We start from the raw sequence: 20,344 nt of genomic DNA, 5'->3' as shown, positions 1-20,344 counted from the left end.
ATTCAACAGTCAGTATTTTCCGTAGGGAGACTAGATATCTGAATAATGTCTTCCACCCTTAAAAATCATCACCATAGGTCCATATACCTAGCAACAAGAATTACTACAAATAATAATTCACATTTTCTTCATCTTCCTTTTGTATTACAGAATACTGTCTGGACTGACAAGTCTGGGAAATGAGGAATTTGATTGATTTGTCAAGCTCACAGGAAATCTACAGTTTAACCAGTTCCCATGAAGTCCATCTCCACTACTAGTATTCTCTGCAGGTGTTGGTGATCATAACAACATGTACATCCTCCTTCAGCACTTGTAAAATTAAGCACGCTTCTGCCCTGATGGCACTGTAACTTGTGTAGAAATGCTTGAGCTGTTTATATAGGTTAGGTGACAATGTGACTGTGGCTGCAGGCCAAAAATGGGTTACCAAACCCTTCTGGAAAACTGGTAAAAATATCCAGACTGAGGTCTGTGCTGTCATGATTATACAGTTATCATTACTAGAAATAAATAGTTATAAGCCAGCTTGGACATGTGTACATGACCTGCAGTGTGAACATACTCTAACAACAAAGAAGAAACCACAAAGCTCGTGTATGCAATAGCTCTTATGATCCTCTAGGTCTTAATTTGAGTTTGCCTTGTTTACCTTGAACAGTTTACAAGAACCTGTTATTCCTCTATGCTAACCTAAGTTGTCTTTTGAGTGAAAATACAAGATTGCCTTTTATATTTTCACTTAGGATTGGAAAATCCCTATTAGCAGTCCTGGTAAAGTTCTAATACCAAATCTTTTGATACAGATGAGGATTAATTCATGCTGTGCTGCAACTGAACGTGATCACATCATTTGTGAAAGACTAGGAACTCTCCATTTTGTATAATCTATTTTGTGCTTTTGAAGAGCTGTGAGTTACAGTCAGAGCTATGTGAAAGCAGAAGAAAACCCATGTGCCATGAATATGCATCCTCGTTTTTAAATTATTTTGTTTCAGCTTTACGCTTGTTAATAATTCTTGGAAGCTTGTTTATGAGCAATTCAAAATGACTACTTAATAGATAAAATTCAATCTTCAAATTTTCTGAGTGCACATACAAATCACACGGTGTTTTTCCGTTTCCTAATTGGAAAATAATTTCCCACAAATACTCTGCAATATGGCTCCAGTTCAGCAATCTTCTTATCTGAAAGCATGTGAATAATTCCATCCCTATTCAACAACGCACTCTGAGACCTACTGAAGTTCAGTGAGCACATACTTAAGGTTGAGCACTTGCTTAGCTAATGCATAGCCAAACTGGGGACTACTCACTTTAAAATCCAGCATTTTATCAAATGTTCCTGCCAATAAACTCACTCACTTGAATTTCTGTGGAAGATAAGTACCAAATGAACGTAAATTCCTTTAAAATCCAGACAAAAATAAATTCATAGACAAAGTTTGTAGAAGAACATAAAAATATAGCACTATAAAAGAAGCTATAATGAGTCAGCCTGGTATCCTACTTCCAACAGAGACCAAAAGTGGGTGCTTAGGGAAAGGCATAAGAATAGATCAGGTCACTCAACTCTGTTTACATTTTTACTGGTGTCTGAGCACTCCACTGCTTGATGCAGTTTGCAGGGGTTCGTAAGTGTACTAACAGCATGCCTTTTGCAATATTCAATCAGATTAATATTTATGCTACAGTTTTTCCTACTATCTTTTGCAGATTCCTTTTCTGCTCTGACAGAGGTCACACTTAGAGACTGTGATATAGGGTATTGTTTATTGAATACTCTAGAAACCTAACAAAATGGAACAGCCCATAGAAAGGTCCAAAACTAAACAGAATATATACACTCCTCTATTCAAGCTTAGCCTTAGTTCTCACTTCTCAGTTTCAAAGAGTAAGAGCTTTGAACAGTGGACTCTTAATCAGTCTTTCCACTATTCATCTTCTCATTTGCCAACCAATATACTTGCTCCACATATTAACTCACAACTAACTGTCCTCTAAAATACCCCAACATATATCCTTTATATGAAATCAAAGTGTATAATTGCTCTTAAAACATCTTTTTTTTTCTTTTAGTACTGATTTCTCAAGTTATTCTACATTCATCATTTAGTATATTAAAAATCACCAAAACTATGTATTTCAATTAACACAGTGGTTGTATGGGCTTTTATTGTTATTTGGCACAATCAGGCAAACAGCAGAAGCAAACTGAACCGAACAACAGAAACTAATATTAGCAACACTTCGTTTATTGCCTTGGCAATAAACAGCTGAGGGATAATGTGATGAGAAGAGATGAATTCTCATCACATTCTAAATTCCATCTACTAAATAAATTAGTAGTGTCATCAATATCATTGCTACATTTACTCTCCACAATAGCTGCTCTAGCACTGCTGCTCCTCTTCAGTACTGACCCCCCAGCACTGTTGAATATGGAGGGCTGACTTCAAGGAGGTAAGACACAAAGGAGCCTGGCCTTGTTCCTAATGGGCAATATGGTTTCCATTGCAGGTGTGTAGAGACAAAAGATGTTAATATTACATCTGCTTGTAATTCTCTTATGGGTTCATGCATTTATTTATTGCTTAGAAAAGACGACAAGTGGATACCTTTGCCTAACAGGACTAAATTTCCTCTCGGTGTCCCAACGGAGTATTTGTAGACAAAATTAAAGGATTACCATAAAAAGGAAAAAAAGGAAAAAAAAAGAAACCTGGAACTGAAATCCAAAGTGAAAAATCTGGTGAACCTGAGCTACTAGTTCATTCCATAGCAATTTCAGGTGTTCCCACTTCCAAAGATTCGTTATTGCCTGTCTGCTGGAGGTTCTGGCTTCTGCAGCAAAGTTAAGGAAATGGAAGATGTTAACATTCCTCAGGAAGCTCAAATGCAAAGTCTGATGGCATAGGCTAAACCAGCCAGGAACTGGTTTCAGATAAGGCACTAAACACTGCATCTTCATATCTTAAGTTGTCACACTCATTTGCTAATGGAACACAGTTCTAAGCCCTCAAACCAACTGGGATAAATTGAGACACTGAGATAAGCATAAGAGGATAAACAAGGATGTGATACACTCTAGTCATTAGTCTGCAGTTAGTTTAATGCTAAATCAATTACTGATAACAACATAAACTCTGGCAGCGCAGAATTTATAGTATGCTGCAAAACCCAGCTGTGGTGCCGCCAGCTAGAAGGTGCTGAGCTTTTCTTTTGCCTCTGCAGCACTATTATTGGTGACCAGGCTGGATAGCTTGAAATCCTGTGAGCTGCAGTCAGTCACCCTTTTGACCACAAGCAAACAGGTCTATAGGTATTGAGGGACACAGAGTGGAGGCGACAGAGTTCCTTCAGAGCATACAGAACACTCCAAAGGTTACACAAGAAAAAATACTGGTGGTAGATTATATCTATCAGCATATGATGCAGTTGAAAGTGCTTTGACAGACCAAGAATGCCATTACAGAAATCATGGTCAAAACCTTTCGTAGCTTATTCTTTTCCTCTCTGCCTTCTCCCACAATTCCTCTATTGCATTTCTAGTATCTGTCCCCGAACAACCAGCACTCCTTGAGAAAACTGAGACAACAATTTAAAACCTCAGTTACCTCTTTAATGCAATAGTAAGAAAATGATAGCTGGTTTTAGTAATGTTTATAGTATTTTGTTTTATTGCCAATTTCAGTGTAAAGATAGGCTGGATATTTTTTTTTTTTTTAATAACATGGTTACAGATATATTTTCTTTCCTTATCTATCATCAAAGAAATGCTAAAGTACATAATACCATCCTCTCTGCTAGGTTGCCAGCTGATGCTAATTGACGATGCCTCATTTTCTACAAAACTAAAGGGCTTTTTTTTCCCCAACTTGTTCTGCTCTTAAACACCCAAAATACAGAAAGCTAGTTTTCCTTTCCGAATAAACACATACACCAGGATTTAGATAATTCTCCAGAAAATAATTACCTTCTCTTTATTGATAGTGTAATATACAGAGGTTTTATTGATCAAAAATGAGCGTAGCCTGCTATGAGCTTGGAAAATGGCACCAGTGTATCTTATACAGATTTAATTCATGTTGTACAGAATGATTCACTATCACATCAATTCCAGGTAATAGGACTTCAGTAATTAGTCTTCAGGAACTCCTGAAGTGATGACTAAAACCATAAAACAAACTCATTGCATATTTTGAAACATTTCTTCTACTTCTGTCAGGAAATAAGTAACACTACAGCAATTTTTTTGTCCTACTTCATGAGGTATTTCATGCAACACATACTGACTATAAGGTCCCTAAAACTCCATTTCTAGTATTAGTTGATGAACCGTTGTGTCATATATAAATAATACAATAACCCCACATGAGCTAAAATTTTCCAATCATTACATTTCCTTTTTCTGCAGAGTAATCAGATCAGTATAGATGCGGGAAATAAAAAATATTCTTCCCCCAACAAAAATGCACAATTCTTATTGCAAACAAATTTCCTACTTCTAAAGCCAACTATACAATAGACTGCAGATGGAGGAGACGTACATTTTATTCACAATAACCTATTAAGTCTTATTTACTCGTAATGTGGAAGTTTACTCACCTACAGTATGTGTGTATACATATATATAGTAATATATTTGTTCTGTTCCTTATAGGCTTTTAAAAATCACTAATGTTTTTTTAAATTGATCACAATGATGATATTAATAAAGAATTTCAGGGTGGCTAAAAAGGAAGAGCACCTCCATAGAGGGAGATCATCATCATACGGATTTTTTTCAGGGCAACAATCTAAGTATTATTTACTGTAATCTTTTGAAATTAAGTGAGTTTCAGTGCTGCTACCATAGCTTGACCCCATCACCATATGGAAGTAATTAAAATACAGATGAAGACAGATTTTACCTCTTCAGAGATAGCTGAGGACAAGCTGTTGAAATAACTGTGTCCAGAATTATTATTACTAAGCCAAAACTGTTAATTAATTACATTAGACAAAAATTAATTATCTCAGTCACTGTACCCAAAAAATTTTCTATAAGGCATTGACATGGATTCTTACTCAGAAAGAAATGTGAAATTGGTAAACTCACAGTAACTTCTGTTTGTAAGGTCAAGCTGGTAAATTCCTGCAAAATAATACAGCATTTTGTATTGCTCTAGGTAGAAGAGATTTTCGGCAACTCCTTTTTCCATTCTACAGGTCTCCTTTTATTTGCTTTTAGAAATACATTAATCCTGTGAAGGTAATTTTACTCACACTGTTCTTCCCACTCCTGGTCATCATCACTGTGTTGACTATGCTGCTGAGCTTGCTTGAGGCTCAGATACAACTCTTTTGCTCGGATTTCTTCCTGCTGCCTTATTTGTTCTTCACCCTTTTGTCTTTCCTCTTCTTCTCTTTTCTAGGCAAAATGAAGTAAAACAGAGGTGACTAAGGAGGAAGAACGTGCCAAAAGTTAGGACGCTGCTTCAGTTGCTTCCTCCCACGGAGTAGCTATGTTACCTTGGACAAATCACTGTCTCTTCCAACTTTGGGTTTCTCACCTATCATAACAGGCATAACAGAAGTTTCCTACCTCTTAGGAATTTCTGAGGGAGGTATGTTTTGAGCTGCACAGATATCACAGGAATAAGGAACATGTAAGTATCTAAGACTTGAAATCCATACGGAAAACATTTTTTATCACATGGCACCAAAGCCTGTGCTATCCTGCAATCCATAAGCAATGCTCATTTTAAGTCCACACGTACTTCCATCAGAGTTATCACTGTCACTCAAGCAGTATACACATCATCTACAGAATCTGTAGAATTTGGTAACTGATTTACTGGTGTTCTTAGTTTAGCAACTGTCACCATGTGTCATCATAACTAACACAGAGAATAATATTTTCCAAATATCAAGATCATTACATTCTAGAAGAAAAGCCAGATCCTTCAGCACACACTAGTTACTTTGCAAAATGTAGCTACGAGTAACATACAAAAAAGTTCCCTTCCAAGGAGACCTTAAAGGAGATGGAAAACTGATAAAGATTGCTTCTACAGCTGGCCTTCCACATACTATCAATAACATAGGAGCTTGATTAGTGTAGAAATAGGAGTCCATATCTGTTTTCTAATAAATCTTCCCAATTTCCTTAGGTAGCAAAGAAGCAGATTTAATTCATTGTTCAATGGAACCCCCAAAAAACCCCAAAACTGAACTTTATGAAATGTTATTCCTATTATTGAAATAACTTGAATTATGAATAAGAACAGTCTTTTATTTAATTTTGTAACAGAACCAACACTATACCCTTTTGGGTGACAAATTTATGGATAAGAATTTTGTTATAAGTCACTGAATAAAATCACCCTGAATTACTAACATAGTTACCTAACCTAAACTATAAGTAAGGGAAGCCCAAAGTAGCTTGTGACTTGTTGCAAAATGTTAAGCCTATCAGATTTCTAGGGTGAAGCAACTGACATCCAGTTGAATAAAATCTGGTGAAACTCTGCTTTTTACATTAGGAGGTTTGGGGGAGATCTTTGGGTCTTCCTTAAATAACTTTTTTTTACTAAAGGTCAGAAGTGGTATTTCATAAGATCTTTGCATTTTCCTAACTTTGCTCCCTTTCAGTGGGATTTTAATGTTTCATTACAATGGGACCAGCAAGAGTTGAGCACAGGAGAAAAAACAACAAAGAAAACCCCAAGCTTATTTTAAATTGGAAGACAGTTTTCTCAAATGCACTGACACATTATATCAATCAGCTGAGCTGACATACTTGAGCAAATGTTTCTTAACTACAGACTTTGTACTGGTAATTTCTTTTTTTTCTTAAGACATGGTATGATGTAAATTCTGAAAATTATGTTCAGATGGGAATGCTCCTGCTCTCAAAGGGGAATCACACATATTCAGCTTCCTTTTTATTATACCATATTTGTGCACTGTGAACTTTATGGAAGGGCATATTTACTAAGTTTGAAAACAAACTTTCATCACAGCAAGATTCACAGCATGACCAAAACAATCCATGGTCTATTTTAGTAAGTACTACAAATATGAATGGAGAGATTTAAAAAACGGGGCCAAACTCTGACTTCTATTATTCTCTAAACATAGTCTGTGGGTTCAGGAGACGCAAAACTGAGCTTTCATGATGTTGCTCATAAACCTGCAAAAAGTAACTTGCATGTCTTTTTTTTTTTTTAACACATAGGTTCTTCCTGTTCAGTGTTTGGAGATGCTACTTATATGAAAGTTCACACTATGTATATACGTTCATTATAATTCAGTCTCTTTTTAGGCTGAAAGGGGCTGAACTATCCAAAAGCTATATTAATTCAGTAAAGTATATATTAATTGATTAACACTTCCCTACAGTAAATAGTTTGTATTTTATAATACATTGCAAAAGTACTCATTCAAAGGTTGTCTGTCCTATCTTAATACCTGCCAGGGCACAAGTACCAAAAGCAACCTGAGTACAGTAACATGAATGTCCAAACAATGTTGTTGTTTAATGCCCCTAAGAGGGACTCATGCACTTTTTCCCAATGGTGAAACATGTGTCTGGAATATCTATCTGGGAAACAGAAAAAAACTTTTGCCCACCATGGGGAAGGAAAGGCACTTTTTTCTCTCCTCCCCTCTCCCCAGTTCTCTAGCTCTGCAGAAGTTATCTGTTGTTAACCAGACATCTAGAATTAAAGGAAGGTAACTCCAATTCTTTTCAGAAGACAGCTTTCCGAAGCAAACAATATTGCTGTTTGCAACCTCTAGAAGCTCAGTGAGGGCCAGAAGCAGCAGAAGAAATCAGGACTGTTTGGTTGTTCTGATCATGGATCACACAATGGCACGTTTAAGGAAGAATGACAGAAAGACTGAAGAGCAGTAAGCAATTTAGCAGTGACGAGCAACACCATCTTCAGAGTGGGAAAACGGAACAAATGCAAATCTCCATCCTTTGAAAGAATTCAACCACTTTTCCAATTCAACCACTTTTCCATTTCCCTAAGTAACATAAATCAACATTTCTTGATTTAGCACAGCTGAACTCCACCAGTTTACACCAGCAGAGGATCTGTCTTCTTGATAATACAACAAATCAAAACACCTGAAATATTGGGTATTAATAGTGATGCACCTGTGTATTGAATAAATAGTTCCATAACACACATGATGAACAATACATCAGGCTGCTCTTATTTCTGAGAAAGAAAAGCATAGTATTGTTCTTCAGTCAATTTTAATGCTAGTATCTTTGATTATTTCTAACATCATCCTCCCATTGTTATCTCCTGAGTCCTAAAAAGATTAGTTGAGTGGACAGTTCATTATTTTTGACAAGTCAGTGCTTTTAGGAAGTACTCATTTCAAAGCCCAGCAGCTTCTTCAGAATAAAAAAAATAAATTAAAAAATAAATTATCTTTTTAAATACCCCATAGAATTAGGGATTCCATATTTCAGTTGCTAGCAAATGGCTCTATTCCTTTCTTGGAAAAAGTATGCAATCGGCTATTCTTTACTCTTATGAGGAGAATATTTATTCATTTAGCTTCACTACCTAAAAAAATCCAATACCTCTAGGCTATCTTTTCAGGAAGATGGAGAGACACAGGGGTAATCCTGGGTTATCAAAATGTTTTCTATTCAACATCTCAAACCACAAGGTTTAATGGGGGGTGGAATCAAACTCACAGCAGTTTCCCTGAATCACACAAGAGTTTTATCACAAGTTTGGGTTTTTTAAATGTAACTATTGCTGAAGTATTTGTAGTAAAAAGGTGAAAGCATCTAAAGAAAAAAAAAAAAACAAACTAGAATTCAGGTAGAGTTTGAGTTCTTAATCAAAACCAGTAATACCTACTAAGAAAACTCTACCTTTTTTTTTTGTCGTTGTTTTTTGTGAGAAGGAGGAGATTAAGTCAAAGAAGAGAAAACAACCACAAAAAAAACCTTAATGCTGGCGCTTGATTCTGAATTCACAAAACTTTTTGATACGATTTTCCTTTTTAAAGGAAGAAAAATTTTAAATTCTCTTTACTCAAATTAGCACATAGATACATGTGCAAGTATATTGTACAACTCCTTAAAGGTATGTGTGAGGAAAAACAACCCTTGTTAGTATGACACAGGAAAGAAAAGTCATCCTTTTGGCAAGTATGAGTAAAAAGTATATGTTTGTATTTAAAATGAACAACAACTGAACTTCTCACATTTACTCCAGTGGAAGAATACAGCAACCAGTTTATCTGCTTCTCCGCATGAACCCAATCCTGCACATCAGAGCTAATGGCCCTGAAGAGCTATAATAACCTACAAACTTCACCTTCTGCCTGACAGTTGAGAGAGATTGTACTGTGTGCCGTGACCCTTTCAGCTCTTCCAGAATAATTAGGAAGGTGACAATTCAGTACGTAGCTGCAAATTGCCAAGAAAAACCAACCTGCTGCAACAAATCACACTGGCAATTCAATAGGCAGCAGTAATCCTCTCCAGCTTTAACTCCACTGGAGAATTTGAACATGCTAAATAATCTTATCTAGCCTCTGGCAGTTGACCATTTACCACAAACTTGTTACTGTAAACGTGTGTCTCACAATGTTTGATAGCTTTACTACAGCCTGCTCTAAATAATATTTAATATTAGCCATGGCTAGCTTCTGATGTTTCAGTCCAGTGCAGATGAGAGGAGATTAGGTCAGCATTTAGTTTTTGCTCCAGAAAGATTTAAAAAATACACTGAGGAAAAGCCAAAATACAGCAGTTGATTTTTTTACAATGGAAAACGGAGCTCTGGCTGCCATGGCTCTTGGGGTCTCTCTGGGGAGTCTTGCGGGATGCAGGGCAGCTGAATGACTGCCATCCTGCTCAGGACAAAACCTACAAGACGTATTTGTTACAGCAGTCCTCTCCAAAGCAAAGGATGCCTGGGATTCCCTCAGTGCTTCAGGCAGGCGGGAAGTGTCTTTGGCAGCCCTGAGAGCTGCAGCTAGTCGGCTGCATTACAGCTGCTGTGAATCTCCTGAGCCCCCTCAGCAATCTCCCCTGAGCCAGGGCAGACACTCAGGCTACCTGCCACAGAGCTGAGAGCACAGCTCCTCTTCAGACCTGAGCCCGCAGGACTCCCTGCTCTGAGGAAGGGAATCTGGAAGTCCCAGGGTCCCTAGCTCCAGGACAGCCTGCTCTCAGCAAGGCTGATGCAGCAGGCTGAATTCAGAGATCAGAGTTCTCCACAAACCCACCTGGCAGTTTCTAACAGGGCCGTGAGTAAGTATCAGCAGAAATCCGTCCAACTCCTTCCCAACATTCTCTGAGAAAATTCTCTCACTTGCCTCAGAAAAGAAATTGTTTGCAGAGACATTATTTTCTTCTCTACTACCAGCGTCTCAAAAGGAACACCGGGTTTGCATCACTTCACTGTGCATGTATTTGTATGAAATGCAGTCATGCTTTAGGCAGAAGAAGTTAGTTACGTTTCAGGCATGGATATGCCCCAGGACATGCTATTCACACATGGCTCATACAGGGAGGTAACAACATACTCCGATTCACAAAGATCCTCTTTTAGATGAGACAGAAAACAAAGCTAAGGACTATTCCTGATTGGGAGAGATCTGAGATTTATTGCACGTGCTGGAGCAGACTCTGCTTGGGTAACTTGCCATAGATCCAAGTTGCCATAGATAAAAGTTTGTCTCTGGATCTTAGGGACTCTTCATAGCTTGAATTCCTGATACGTAAACTATCCTCATTAGTGGCTCCAATCTTCCCATTTGCCCATGGAAAATATCAGAGCTTTGCTAGTTTTTACTAGCGATCCAGAATAAAGACAGTGGCTGCAGCAGCACAATCATTACTGATGTCACCGGGGAAAAGATTTTTCTTTAGAATTAATACCACAGTTCCTCACAAGTAGGATAGAAAAACCTGAGGACCTGATTCCCAGCAGAAACTAACAGCTGTCTCATTTCCAACATTGTTTAAGAGACAACTGCATAGAAAAAAACAATTTCTGAACTATGGTTGCACAAAAGAAAACAAAATGAAGTATTACTGAATTACTGTAATTGCAGTTGAATGAACCCAACAGAGGCATTTTCAGTATGAACTGGGTGCCAAACCCCAGCAAGAAGCTGTTGTCATATTCCTGGATTCTAAATATGCTGTCCTTGGGAAAGAGTTCAGTGTTTTCTTGGCACAGCAAAGCACAGAGTTGAACTTACAGCTTATTTGCACTTAAAGATAACAGGCCCACTCAGAAGTGCTTGACGCTTACTTGGAGACAAGATTTTTTTTTCAGATCAGGACAGAATGCTCACTGCTATATCATAAGAAGCCCATAGTACTGTAAGTGGTGATGGTAACATTTTAGTGTATTCCTAAACTCTAGACTGGCAGCAATTGTCTGAAGAATCAGGTCCACAGCACTTTTGGGCACAATAAAGCACTCAGGTATGCATTGAAAGCCCATCCAAGTACACAGGACTGAAGTCCTGAACTGAAGCACTAATTATTCTGTTCTTCTCTGAAGGTTGATTCTAAAACTATCTTCTTTGATGAGAATGGAAACAGCCAGGACATAGAAACTCTTGGATCCACACCTTAAAAAAACTCACTTCACTCACCACAATCCCAACTGGAATTAAAGGTCATGAACTTGCATAAAAAAAAAAAAAATGTGAAAGGAATTATAATGCACTGTTACTCTCTTGTTGCCTATCAAGAGAATAAGGATTATTTCTCCTTAAGTGCCACTCTCATTAAAACTCCTACTAAATATTTTTTGATGCATGAAGAAAAACAATGCCCATAAAAGTTTATATGCAGCTTTTGGTTAACACACATTTCCTCTCCCAAGGAATTTTTAAGAAGCGATCCAGCTTTACTGTCAACTGTGCTTATAGTACTAAATTTGGCAGGTATCTGGTGTTGTCATACACACAGTACTTTACTATTAATATTCTCTTGCTTTATGTAGACAACATGAAGAGAAAGACAGCTGAGAGAGTATCTCTGTTACCTCTAAATGCAGCTGAAGGATAACACCCGCCCCTGGCTGGCTGACACTTATACCTTTAATTTGCCCTAGCTCTGCACATTGTTCAAGACTTTTAGTGACAGCAACTGATAACAGTAGGAAATTATGCCTATGATCTCATAGCCTTTGTGAATTAGCAAAAAGATTAATGATAGTAATTGGCTCTCTTATTTGTCCTTTGCAATAGGTGCATAAAAGAATAGCTGTCCTTAAACTGCATAAATAGAGCAGTCAACATTTATATTCTAGCACCATAAATTAAAGGCATTTCTGCTTAAGAAACACCAAGGAAAGCAGCACTTTTCTAATAGTGTTGGAAAAGGAAACAGAGATCATCATTCACTTTGATATGTGAGATACCATTTATCTAGTGCAGACAGCCCTAAAGTCCCATGATAGGTCAAGAGGAATAAAAGCATTTTTAAAAGGAGTGTTTGTGATACAATCTAGTTAGAAATTAAACACATCAGCAGAAAGGACAGTGTTTCAATCTCCCAAGTCAAAATGCCTCAAGAGGATGAAGCATTAGCAGAGACTGAACTTTTCATACCCCAGTCTGGAGACCACTTTAAACACGGTCTGGTCATCATCACAGAAGGATGATTACCTACGCATTAAATATTTTAAACCTGTTAAAGGGGGCTTGCTAACTGATCTGCATCTCATTCCACACCCTGCATCATTTACAAAAGGTACATTTCTTCATGATTTCAATGATCGCAGTCACACATGAGTAGATTCATTAATTCATCTTTTTCCCAACACGTTAGTTCTATTCACCTTTTATAGTTGGAGGGAGATGCCAGAAACATAATTTTCCTATTTTCCTGTCTAGGTACCTTTCCACTCATTCAACTTGTAAATATTTCATGAACTTCCTGTACATGACGGAGAGGTTAACAACTCCCCCATATTAGCTTGTGAGATTCACTTGTCTTTGAAACGCCTTTACTGTTTTAAAGTAGTTCTACAGCACTATATACAAGATCTGCTCTTTCAAGACCAAGTAATAGATAAGCTGCTTTTCTGAGCAGCAAAGGTGTGGTATTATAGTACCAGGGATCAATCCTGCATTTGGATCTCTGCTGGTGGAACCCTATGTTAGTCCAAGTCCCTCCTAACAGATCTCAAATTATAGAGCTAATTGAAGACCCAGGGCTGGAAGTTTAATTAGTCTATGTTGTCGTATTAATACAGCAAACGCTGAGAGCACACTCAATGAAGGGGCATTTAAAAAATAACCACTGCATAATATCTTGTTTCCAAACTCATTTTTGAAGCCAAAGAGTTCATTTCTGCTGGGCCTTGTCTTAAAAATTTTGATCCATTTCTTACATTTTTGCAAATATTCTCTTCAAATGCTTTATTTAAAGGATCCTGTTTCTTTGATAAAATAAAGATGTTGGCAACTTTATCAATAGGGCTAAAGAAATCCTGGCCAAAAGTTAGTACTTGAAATTCAAAGTAGAAACTGAACCAAATTCTCATCTCATCAGTGCAATTCTTGCTCCTACCAGGCACACAGCTGGGTGGAGGATACCTGCTCACTTACCGAGAAACAGTGGGAACACAGATCACTGTGACATTACCTTTCCATCAATATGAAAATGAGCAGAATTTGGTGCCATTCCTTTTAAATTGTATCAGTAACTGAGAGACTACTTTTCCATAATAGGAAATTATGACTGCTGGCCACTGAAGTCTCACAAGTTGCTCACTCTGCTTTTTGAAAAAGTTTCTTTGAAACAGAATAACAGTGAGCTTATGGACATTTACCCCATCAAGTGCACTGTACATCAACCACAGAGATGTAAGTGAACGGGCCTGTATCAGTCTTTGTTCAAGAGGGCTTTGCTTTCTGGAAAGCAGAGGAAAGAGCATTTAATTAGTTGCTCTGCTCATTATTCATACATTAATAAAGCACTTGAAAGGTATAGTTTCATTACTCATTGACATCAAATTTCAAAGGCCCTGTTCTCTCCTATGAATTCAAATTAATTGTGCAAAGGTAAATCCGCAACATTGTGCAGAGGAGGCTACAGGAACCGCCCTTGCTTTGTGCTGCACAACCAGCCTCAAATCCCAGGCCCGCAGTTTATAGAATGACAAGTAACTTGCTGACTCTAGTTTGTAATCAAACCACATAAATTTAACGCCGAGTTTTTCAGCATTCCTCCCATCACAGAGGGACAAGGGGGGAGCCTATCTGCACTTCCCACACCTTTAATCACCATCCCAGGAAGGGAAAAATGACATAGCAAGCTGTCAGCAGGGGAGAGGCGTATAGACAGAACTTACTGGATGCAGATCTCCTAGGAGTCGTATTTTGCTACAGGCTTTCTCCATGGAAACCCAGCCTCACCAATCTTGTGCAGTCCCACAGTGCACATCCCAGACTCAGAAGACTGAGATAATTTCTCCGCATGCTAAACCAATTATTTTTTTTTTCTCATTTTAAACAAGTTTTTATCTTTATAAAGTCATATGAAAAGGGTAGAGAGAGGCCTTCTTTTTCTGTTTAGTTTTCAAATTGTTATTTTCAACAAGAGAATGTGAAAAAAAATATTATTTCAAACAAACATTAAAATACTATAACTGAGCTCATAGAAAATTCATGATGAAGTCAATAAAAATCAGCCAAGTGAACTTCTCCCAGCAAAGCCAACTGGACTCATCCCATATGTTGAGTAGCAGAAGGATCCTCCCCCCTCATTATCTTAAAGAAAGTAGTGACAGAATTTTCAAGTTAAATATGTGAACAACTCATCCAAAATACACAAAACATGTTCAAGCAAACTAACTTAAAATGAGACATTTCACAATTGTACGTTTTTCTCCCCCAGTATGATTCACTCAGCACAGCTGACTGAACAATTCTGTTAATGTGTGAGCTGAATAACCAGTTTGATTGTCCTGACACTTTTGAATGAGATATGTAATTTTTTCGCATCACTCTCCCAGCTGTTGTGGTGAACACCATGTAGCTATTTGTATATTCCAGGATGAAAAATTTCAACTCTGGGTTTCAAAGCCGATTAATAAACATGCACTGAAGGTGACAAGAACTTTGAATCTCTATAAAAACACTACTAAAAAAGCTAAATTACTCTATGCAAACCTTCAGTTCCTCCTGAATTTTTTCCTCCTCCAATTTGGCAGCTTTCCGATCTTCTATTTCTATTTTCCATTTTTCTGCCACTATTCTGGCTTTTTCTTGAGCCATAGCATCCCGGAATTTCTTTGTAATTTCAGCCTCCTTTTGTCTCCTTCAGAAAAGAGTTTGAAAATAAAAATAATTTAAGACACTGATTATTTTTTTAAATCAAGGATCAATACTTGCTCACTGGTTGCAACAAATAATTAGCATAAGACTTCATGGAAATGTACAAGGAAAGAATTAAAATCTATTTAACAAGAGACCTACCACAAATCAGATTTGAGGAAACTATCCAGAAAGCAGACATTTTCAATTTTTGATAAATGACTAATTAAAATAGCACCTTCTAAATTAGAGAAGCACTTCTTGGATGTCTTTGAGTCATACCCTATATTTTTCCTTCCCTGGCCAAAAAAATAGATCTGTCAGTCTAGCAAAGCATGTTCGGGAATTTATTGTCTCTCAAATATCAATGTGAATGTCTGCCAAATTCTTACAATAGATTGTTTATTAGTACTGACAATGTAAAAGGAACGCAGAGCACAGGTTGAAGCTTTTAATCCCTGCTTAAATATGCAATCACCATAAGCAAGAAAAATCTGGTATGAAAAGGAATAATATAGAATAATCTGATATTTAAACCGTCACTTTTCAGTGCTGGACTACAAAAGGAAGTGCAGGAGGCAGGTGGCCTACTTCCTAACCATATCAAGCATCAAAACACTTTTGACTCTCTCCCAAAGCTGGAAGAGGCCCTGCTGGAAACACCAGCATAGCACTTTGTGTAATCAGTTTCTGAACTGCTGGGATAAGAATTAATACAGGTGATATGCAGATAAAACCAATTTCAAAAAGGATTTTATGTACCAAATGCCTATTGTGGGCATAGATGTGTGATACAACAAACACTTCTAATCTAATCATCTCAAAACCAGATTGTTTCATTTTTATTTATTTACAAACTGGTCAATGGTTTAGGAAAATTCCCAAAAGAAAAAGGGTTGCTTCACTTTTTTTGTGAAAGAGGGGTTTTGTTTTTCAGTTTTCAATAAAAATAAAATTACATTTTTCATGTGCTGAAAAATTACCAAAACAAGTGAAAGCAAATGTTCACAAAACATACTTACCAGTTTTACCCACCATTACCTGCTGCCTTTCTACAAGGCCATGTCTCCCATTATGCCAAGTGGAACCTGAATTCAGATTCTTAAATCCTCACCATAGTTCTTCTGCCTCCTTCTGTGCTTGTTGCCTGGCTCGCTCTGCTATTAGCTCCTCTGATATCTGTTCATATGGCTTGTCACCTGGGGCTTCTCCCATAACCCAGACCCAGACCTCACCGTCCTTCCCACGTAGCCACTGCACATGTTTGCCATTACCTGCAACAGCCACCAAGAACAAACCAGATATATAAATAGTGGTTCAAATTCTTACATAAATATAGAGGAAAAGATGGGAAATCTGCAATTTAGAAACATTAAGCTTGCAATTACCATTCAGAATAAAACACTACTGAGAGGTTGGATGAAATCTTCAGATTTGACCAATCTACCATGGTGGGGCAAAAAAAAGGGGGTTGTACGCTCCAGATCACACAATCTTTAAAGACTCACTGTCCCACAAAAATATGGAATTATTAATTCTGACATGTATTTCCCAGAATTTAGGTATTATGATCCCTTTTTAATTGTTTTATTTTCTTGCTTCACTCAGCAAATGAAGAGAAGGGCAAAAGAGATGGAGCGACAACAATAACCAGTGACTTATGTGACTAGCAATGCTACAGTGCACAGAGAATGTCGAGTGTTGAGCATATAGAGACTTCATTGGAACCCCTGCAAAAAATCCAGAAATTTCCTGCTCCCACTGTGCAAAGGGGGAGTTTCAGAAAGCTTGCATACTCAGAGCACACCACTCAACACTGCAGAGGCTTTTCTGTTCAGGTCGGCAATTGAAAGGGATTAAGTTTCTGGTTCAGTTTTCATGAAAGACACCACGCAAAAATCTATGGTTACTGTGTTGACAGAGTGATTTTAAAAACACCAGAAAAGCCTGAGTGCTCTTGACAAAATAGACTACATTTGGTGAACCTTCATGTCCAAGAACCAACTATAGGGTTCCTGCTGACTACAAAAGGCACTAGATTAGAACCTATCTGAATACATTTTAATAGTCACATACACTGCCTTAGTATGGTTTGGTCTTTTCCTTCTGCTTTTATATGTATAACTAATGTATTTTATGCGTTTCAGAGGTTCATAATAAGGAATTGGTAGAAACAGCTCTTATGCATCCATTTTTATGTTTTATTTCTTGCAAATTTGGTGAAACTGTTCTTTACAAAAGGAGATTCTACCACAAAGACCATTTCCAAGATGAACAGTGGATTTATTTTAAAGAACACAGACTAAAAGGCCATAAAGGCTTAGCAGATCATCTCACTTCTTGTATATTACAGTCCACTAGATTTTACCCTCTTACCCAAATATTGAGGTTAGTAAATTGTGCGTTGCCGCATAGCTTCTAAAAGGCATTTTGTCTCATTTGAAAATGTGAAGAAATGGACAGTCTGCCATTTTCCTAGGTAGTTTTTCTCTGATGTTCCCATAAGGGTTAGAAGAAACCTGGTCCTATTTGAATGGCCAGTCTTTGCTTTCGCTCTTTCTACATCTTTCTGTACAAGCATCAGCTTAGCTACTCTCACCTTCAACTACCTGTTGTTCTGTGATAGGTCAGTATCCATTTAACCAGATTAAGTTTCCCGATGCACAATCAATAAAGTGTTTTTGACATCCCAGACTGAAAGAAGAAAACTGCAGGAGGGAATGAAGCGGGGCTGTTGACAGCAGGCAGTGCCAGTGCCAACCCACACTCGCAAGTGTTGACAATATGAACTGCAGGCAATGAACATATCAGATCTCTCAATGAAAGCTAATATTCTATATCAAATTTGAAAATGTGATTTATACGAATTCCCAGTGTTGGCCTAATGGTACTGACTTCAATGGGGGTGCGGGGTGGAAATTTAAGCTAATAATGTTTTCCTTCAATAAGTCTCAAAAGCATTTGCTCTTTCACAGTCTATCAGATTATGTCTCAGGTTATAAATGTGAATGTATTTTATTGTGGTTCCTAGTGTGTACATTTCTGTGTTCCTATCAGCACAACATTTATGTCGTATTTTTTGGATACAGCATTTGAACACCATCTGCTGAGAACTGACTGCCCATATCAGTATTTCCCTGCAAGGTTTTCTCCTACTGCATTTTATAGTAAAGTATCTTGGAAAGTATGGAATGATTTCCCAGGAGTACTGATCCCACCTAACCAATGGCAGCTTTTGTTTTAAAAGTGGCCCGTGTCCTTTTCCCTGGGAGGAATCTGGATAACCTACTTGTTGCCCTTTATTCAGTACTTTAAAGAAGCATTGCAAACAACATGCCTCATGTTAATTTTCTTGTATCATAACTGGTAGATATCTTCTACTGTTCTGAGACAACTTTACCACTACTCATTTATGAGCTTACCAGATGGAAAGAGAACTAAAAAACCCTTTTCAGGTAAGCAGACAAATTTTATCTTTGCTTCTTTCCAGGTTTTCTGTGCCAAAGAGTTATTCATTCATATATTTCTCAGAGGCACAACTTATCCATTACTACCCAGCCCCATAAAACAAATAGTTCATTTGTAGACATGTCTTGAGAAATTATTCTCTGTCTTACTTTTAAAACAATGGATGCCTCTTCTAAAGCTATGGACAGTAGATGTATAAACTTTTTTGAAAACATCAGTGTAACATATTGTTGATTCAGCACTAACTACTGTCTACAACAGTACGGTATACTACTGTATACGCATCCATAGTTCAAGTTGAAAGATAATAGCAGTATCAAACAATCTGGCAATTTTAAGCTTCAGCATTAAACAGACAGACCTCCAGATGTACAATTTTAAAACAACTCAACTTGAGCACATATGCCTTTATTCAGGTTTTTCTTTAGAAAAAGAGAATGTCTCCTTCACATCCAACCACCCTTTCTATTTTACTTCAAGAAATGACTCCCATGCAAATCTTCCTTTAAACTCACGCTCCCATAAAGTTGGAGATGGGCTTTACCGTACAATCTGATCATGAAACTTGATAGATTCTTAGCACAGAATAACGTTCAAAAATGAGTGTGCAGGAGAAAAAAGCAGCTTAGGGAGAAAATCTGGCAATGTGAAAACAGAATTCCTGTCATAGAAAAAGTCTTTGCAGCCTGCAGAATCAAGTTCACAGTGGTCAGTGTCAGCTCTTCTAGGCTAACGATACTGGGCTTGCACTTTTAAACTGTAGAACCAATTGCAAGATCTGAGCTGAAAGTACAGAACATTATTTTCCTTAATATTTTTAGGAAACTAGTGTTGTCTGCTTTGCGAGCAGAGAATGACTACCATTGAGGGCTGATTATAATAAAATAATTTCTGCTTTAAGATGCCTCTCAAGTATTACATTTTTCTGCAAAACAAGATATTTTGTTAACACACTTCATTTCCAAATGAAACAGAAATAAAAAAAAAAAAAAAGAAAGAAAAATTCAACTAAATCTAAAAGGAAGAGACAGGTCCTGACAAAACAAAACTAGGTGAGAAAGAGGCAAGGGAACTTCATGTTTCCTGTTCAGAAGCAGGCTTCTGAGCCCAGTCACAAAGCCTAATGCAGAGTCAGGAAATAAAAATTAAATCTCTTGAGCCCCAGTCTTGTGCCTTGACCACAAAAGTACTTTTCTTTTCCTGGAGAGACTGTGGCAGGCTGCAAATAATTACCATTAGGAAGTAGTGGACATCAAAATTAGTCTACATTGGAGACTAGAAATGAAAGTGTTTTAAAAACAAACACTGCTTTATCAGGAAAATGTACTGAATAATTTACCAAGACTTTTCCGTCTCTACTCTTCAGACCAATGATTATTGGCTGTAGTATTCTACCCGTTTTTTGTCAAAAACAACTCTGTAGCACCACAAGAAGGCAACATTAATTCTTGCAGTTCTTTTCACCTGTAGCTCTTCCACGAATTAGTATCTCCCATGGAGTTCCCCTAAACCTACATCTATACTGCTTTGAGACAAGTAAATTGGTTTCTGGATATTGGTCCTTACT

At 37.4% G+C, this 20,344-nt stretch overlaps 1 protein-coding gene across 2 annotated transcripts in view; it reads right to left on the bottom strand.

Annotated features, from left to right (window-relative positions):
* SH2D4B (SH2 domain containing 4B) overlaps positions 1–20,344 on the bottom strand; it is an 88,975-nt gene that overhangs the window by 45,209 nt on the left and 23,422 nt on the right. For both annotated transcript variants that reach the window (XM_030029595.2, XM_030029594.2), the window contains exons 2-4: positions 16,424–16,583; positions 15,166–15,313; positions 5,269–5,413 (exon numbers count right to left, since the gene is read on the bottom strand). In XM_030029595.2, coding sequence (XP_029885455.1) covers positions 5,269–5,413; positions 15,166–15,313; positions 16,424–16,524 — 394 coding nt within the window. In that variant the 5' untranslated portion in view covers positions 16,525–16,583. The remainder of the gene's footprint in view (positions 1–5,268; positions 5,414–15,165; positions 15,314–16,423; positions 16,584–20,344) is intronic.

The sequence above is a fragment of the Aquila chrysaetos genome, chromosome 11 (genome assembly GCF_900496995.4).
Source record: "Aquila chrysaetos chrysaetos chromosome 11, bAquChr1.4, whole genome shotgun sequence".
In the NCBI taxonomy this organism is placed as follows: Eukaryota; Metazoa; Chordata; class Aves; order Accipitriformes; family Accipitridae; genus Aquila; species Aquila chrysaetos.
This window is presented reverse-complemented; position numbering and strand designations above follow the sequence as displayed.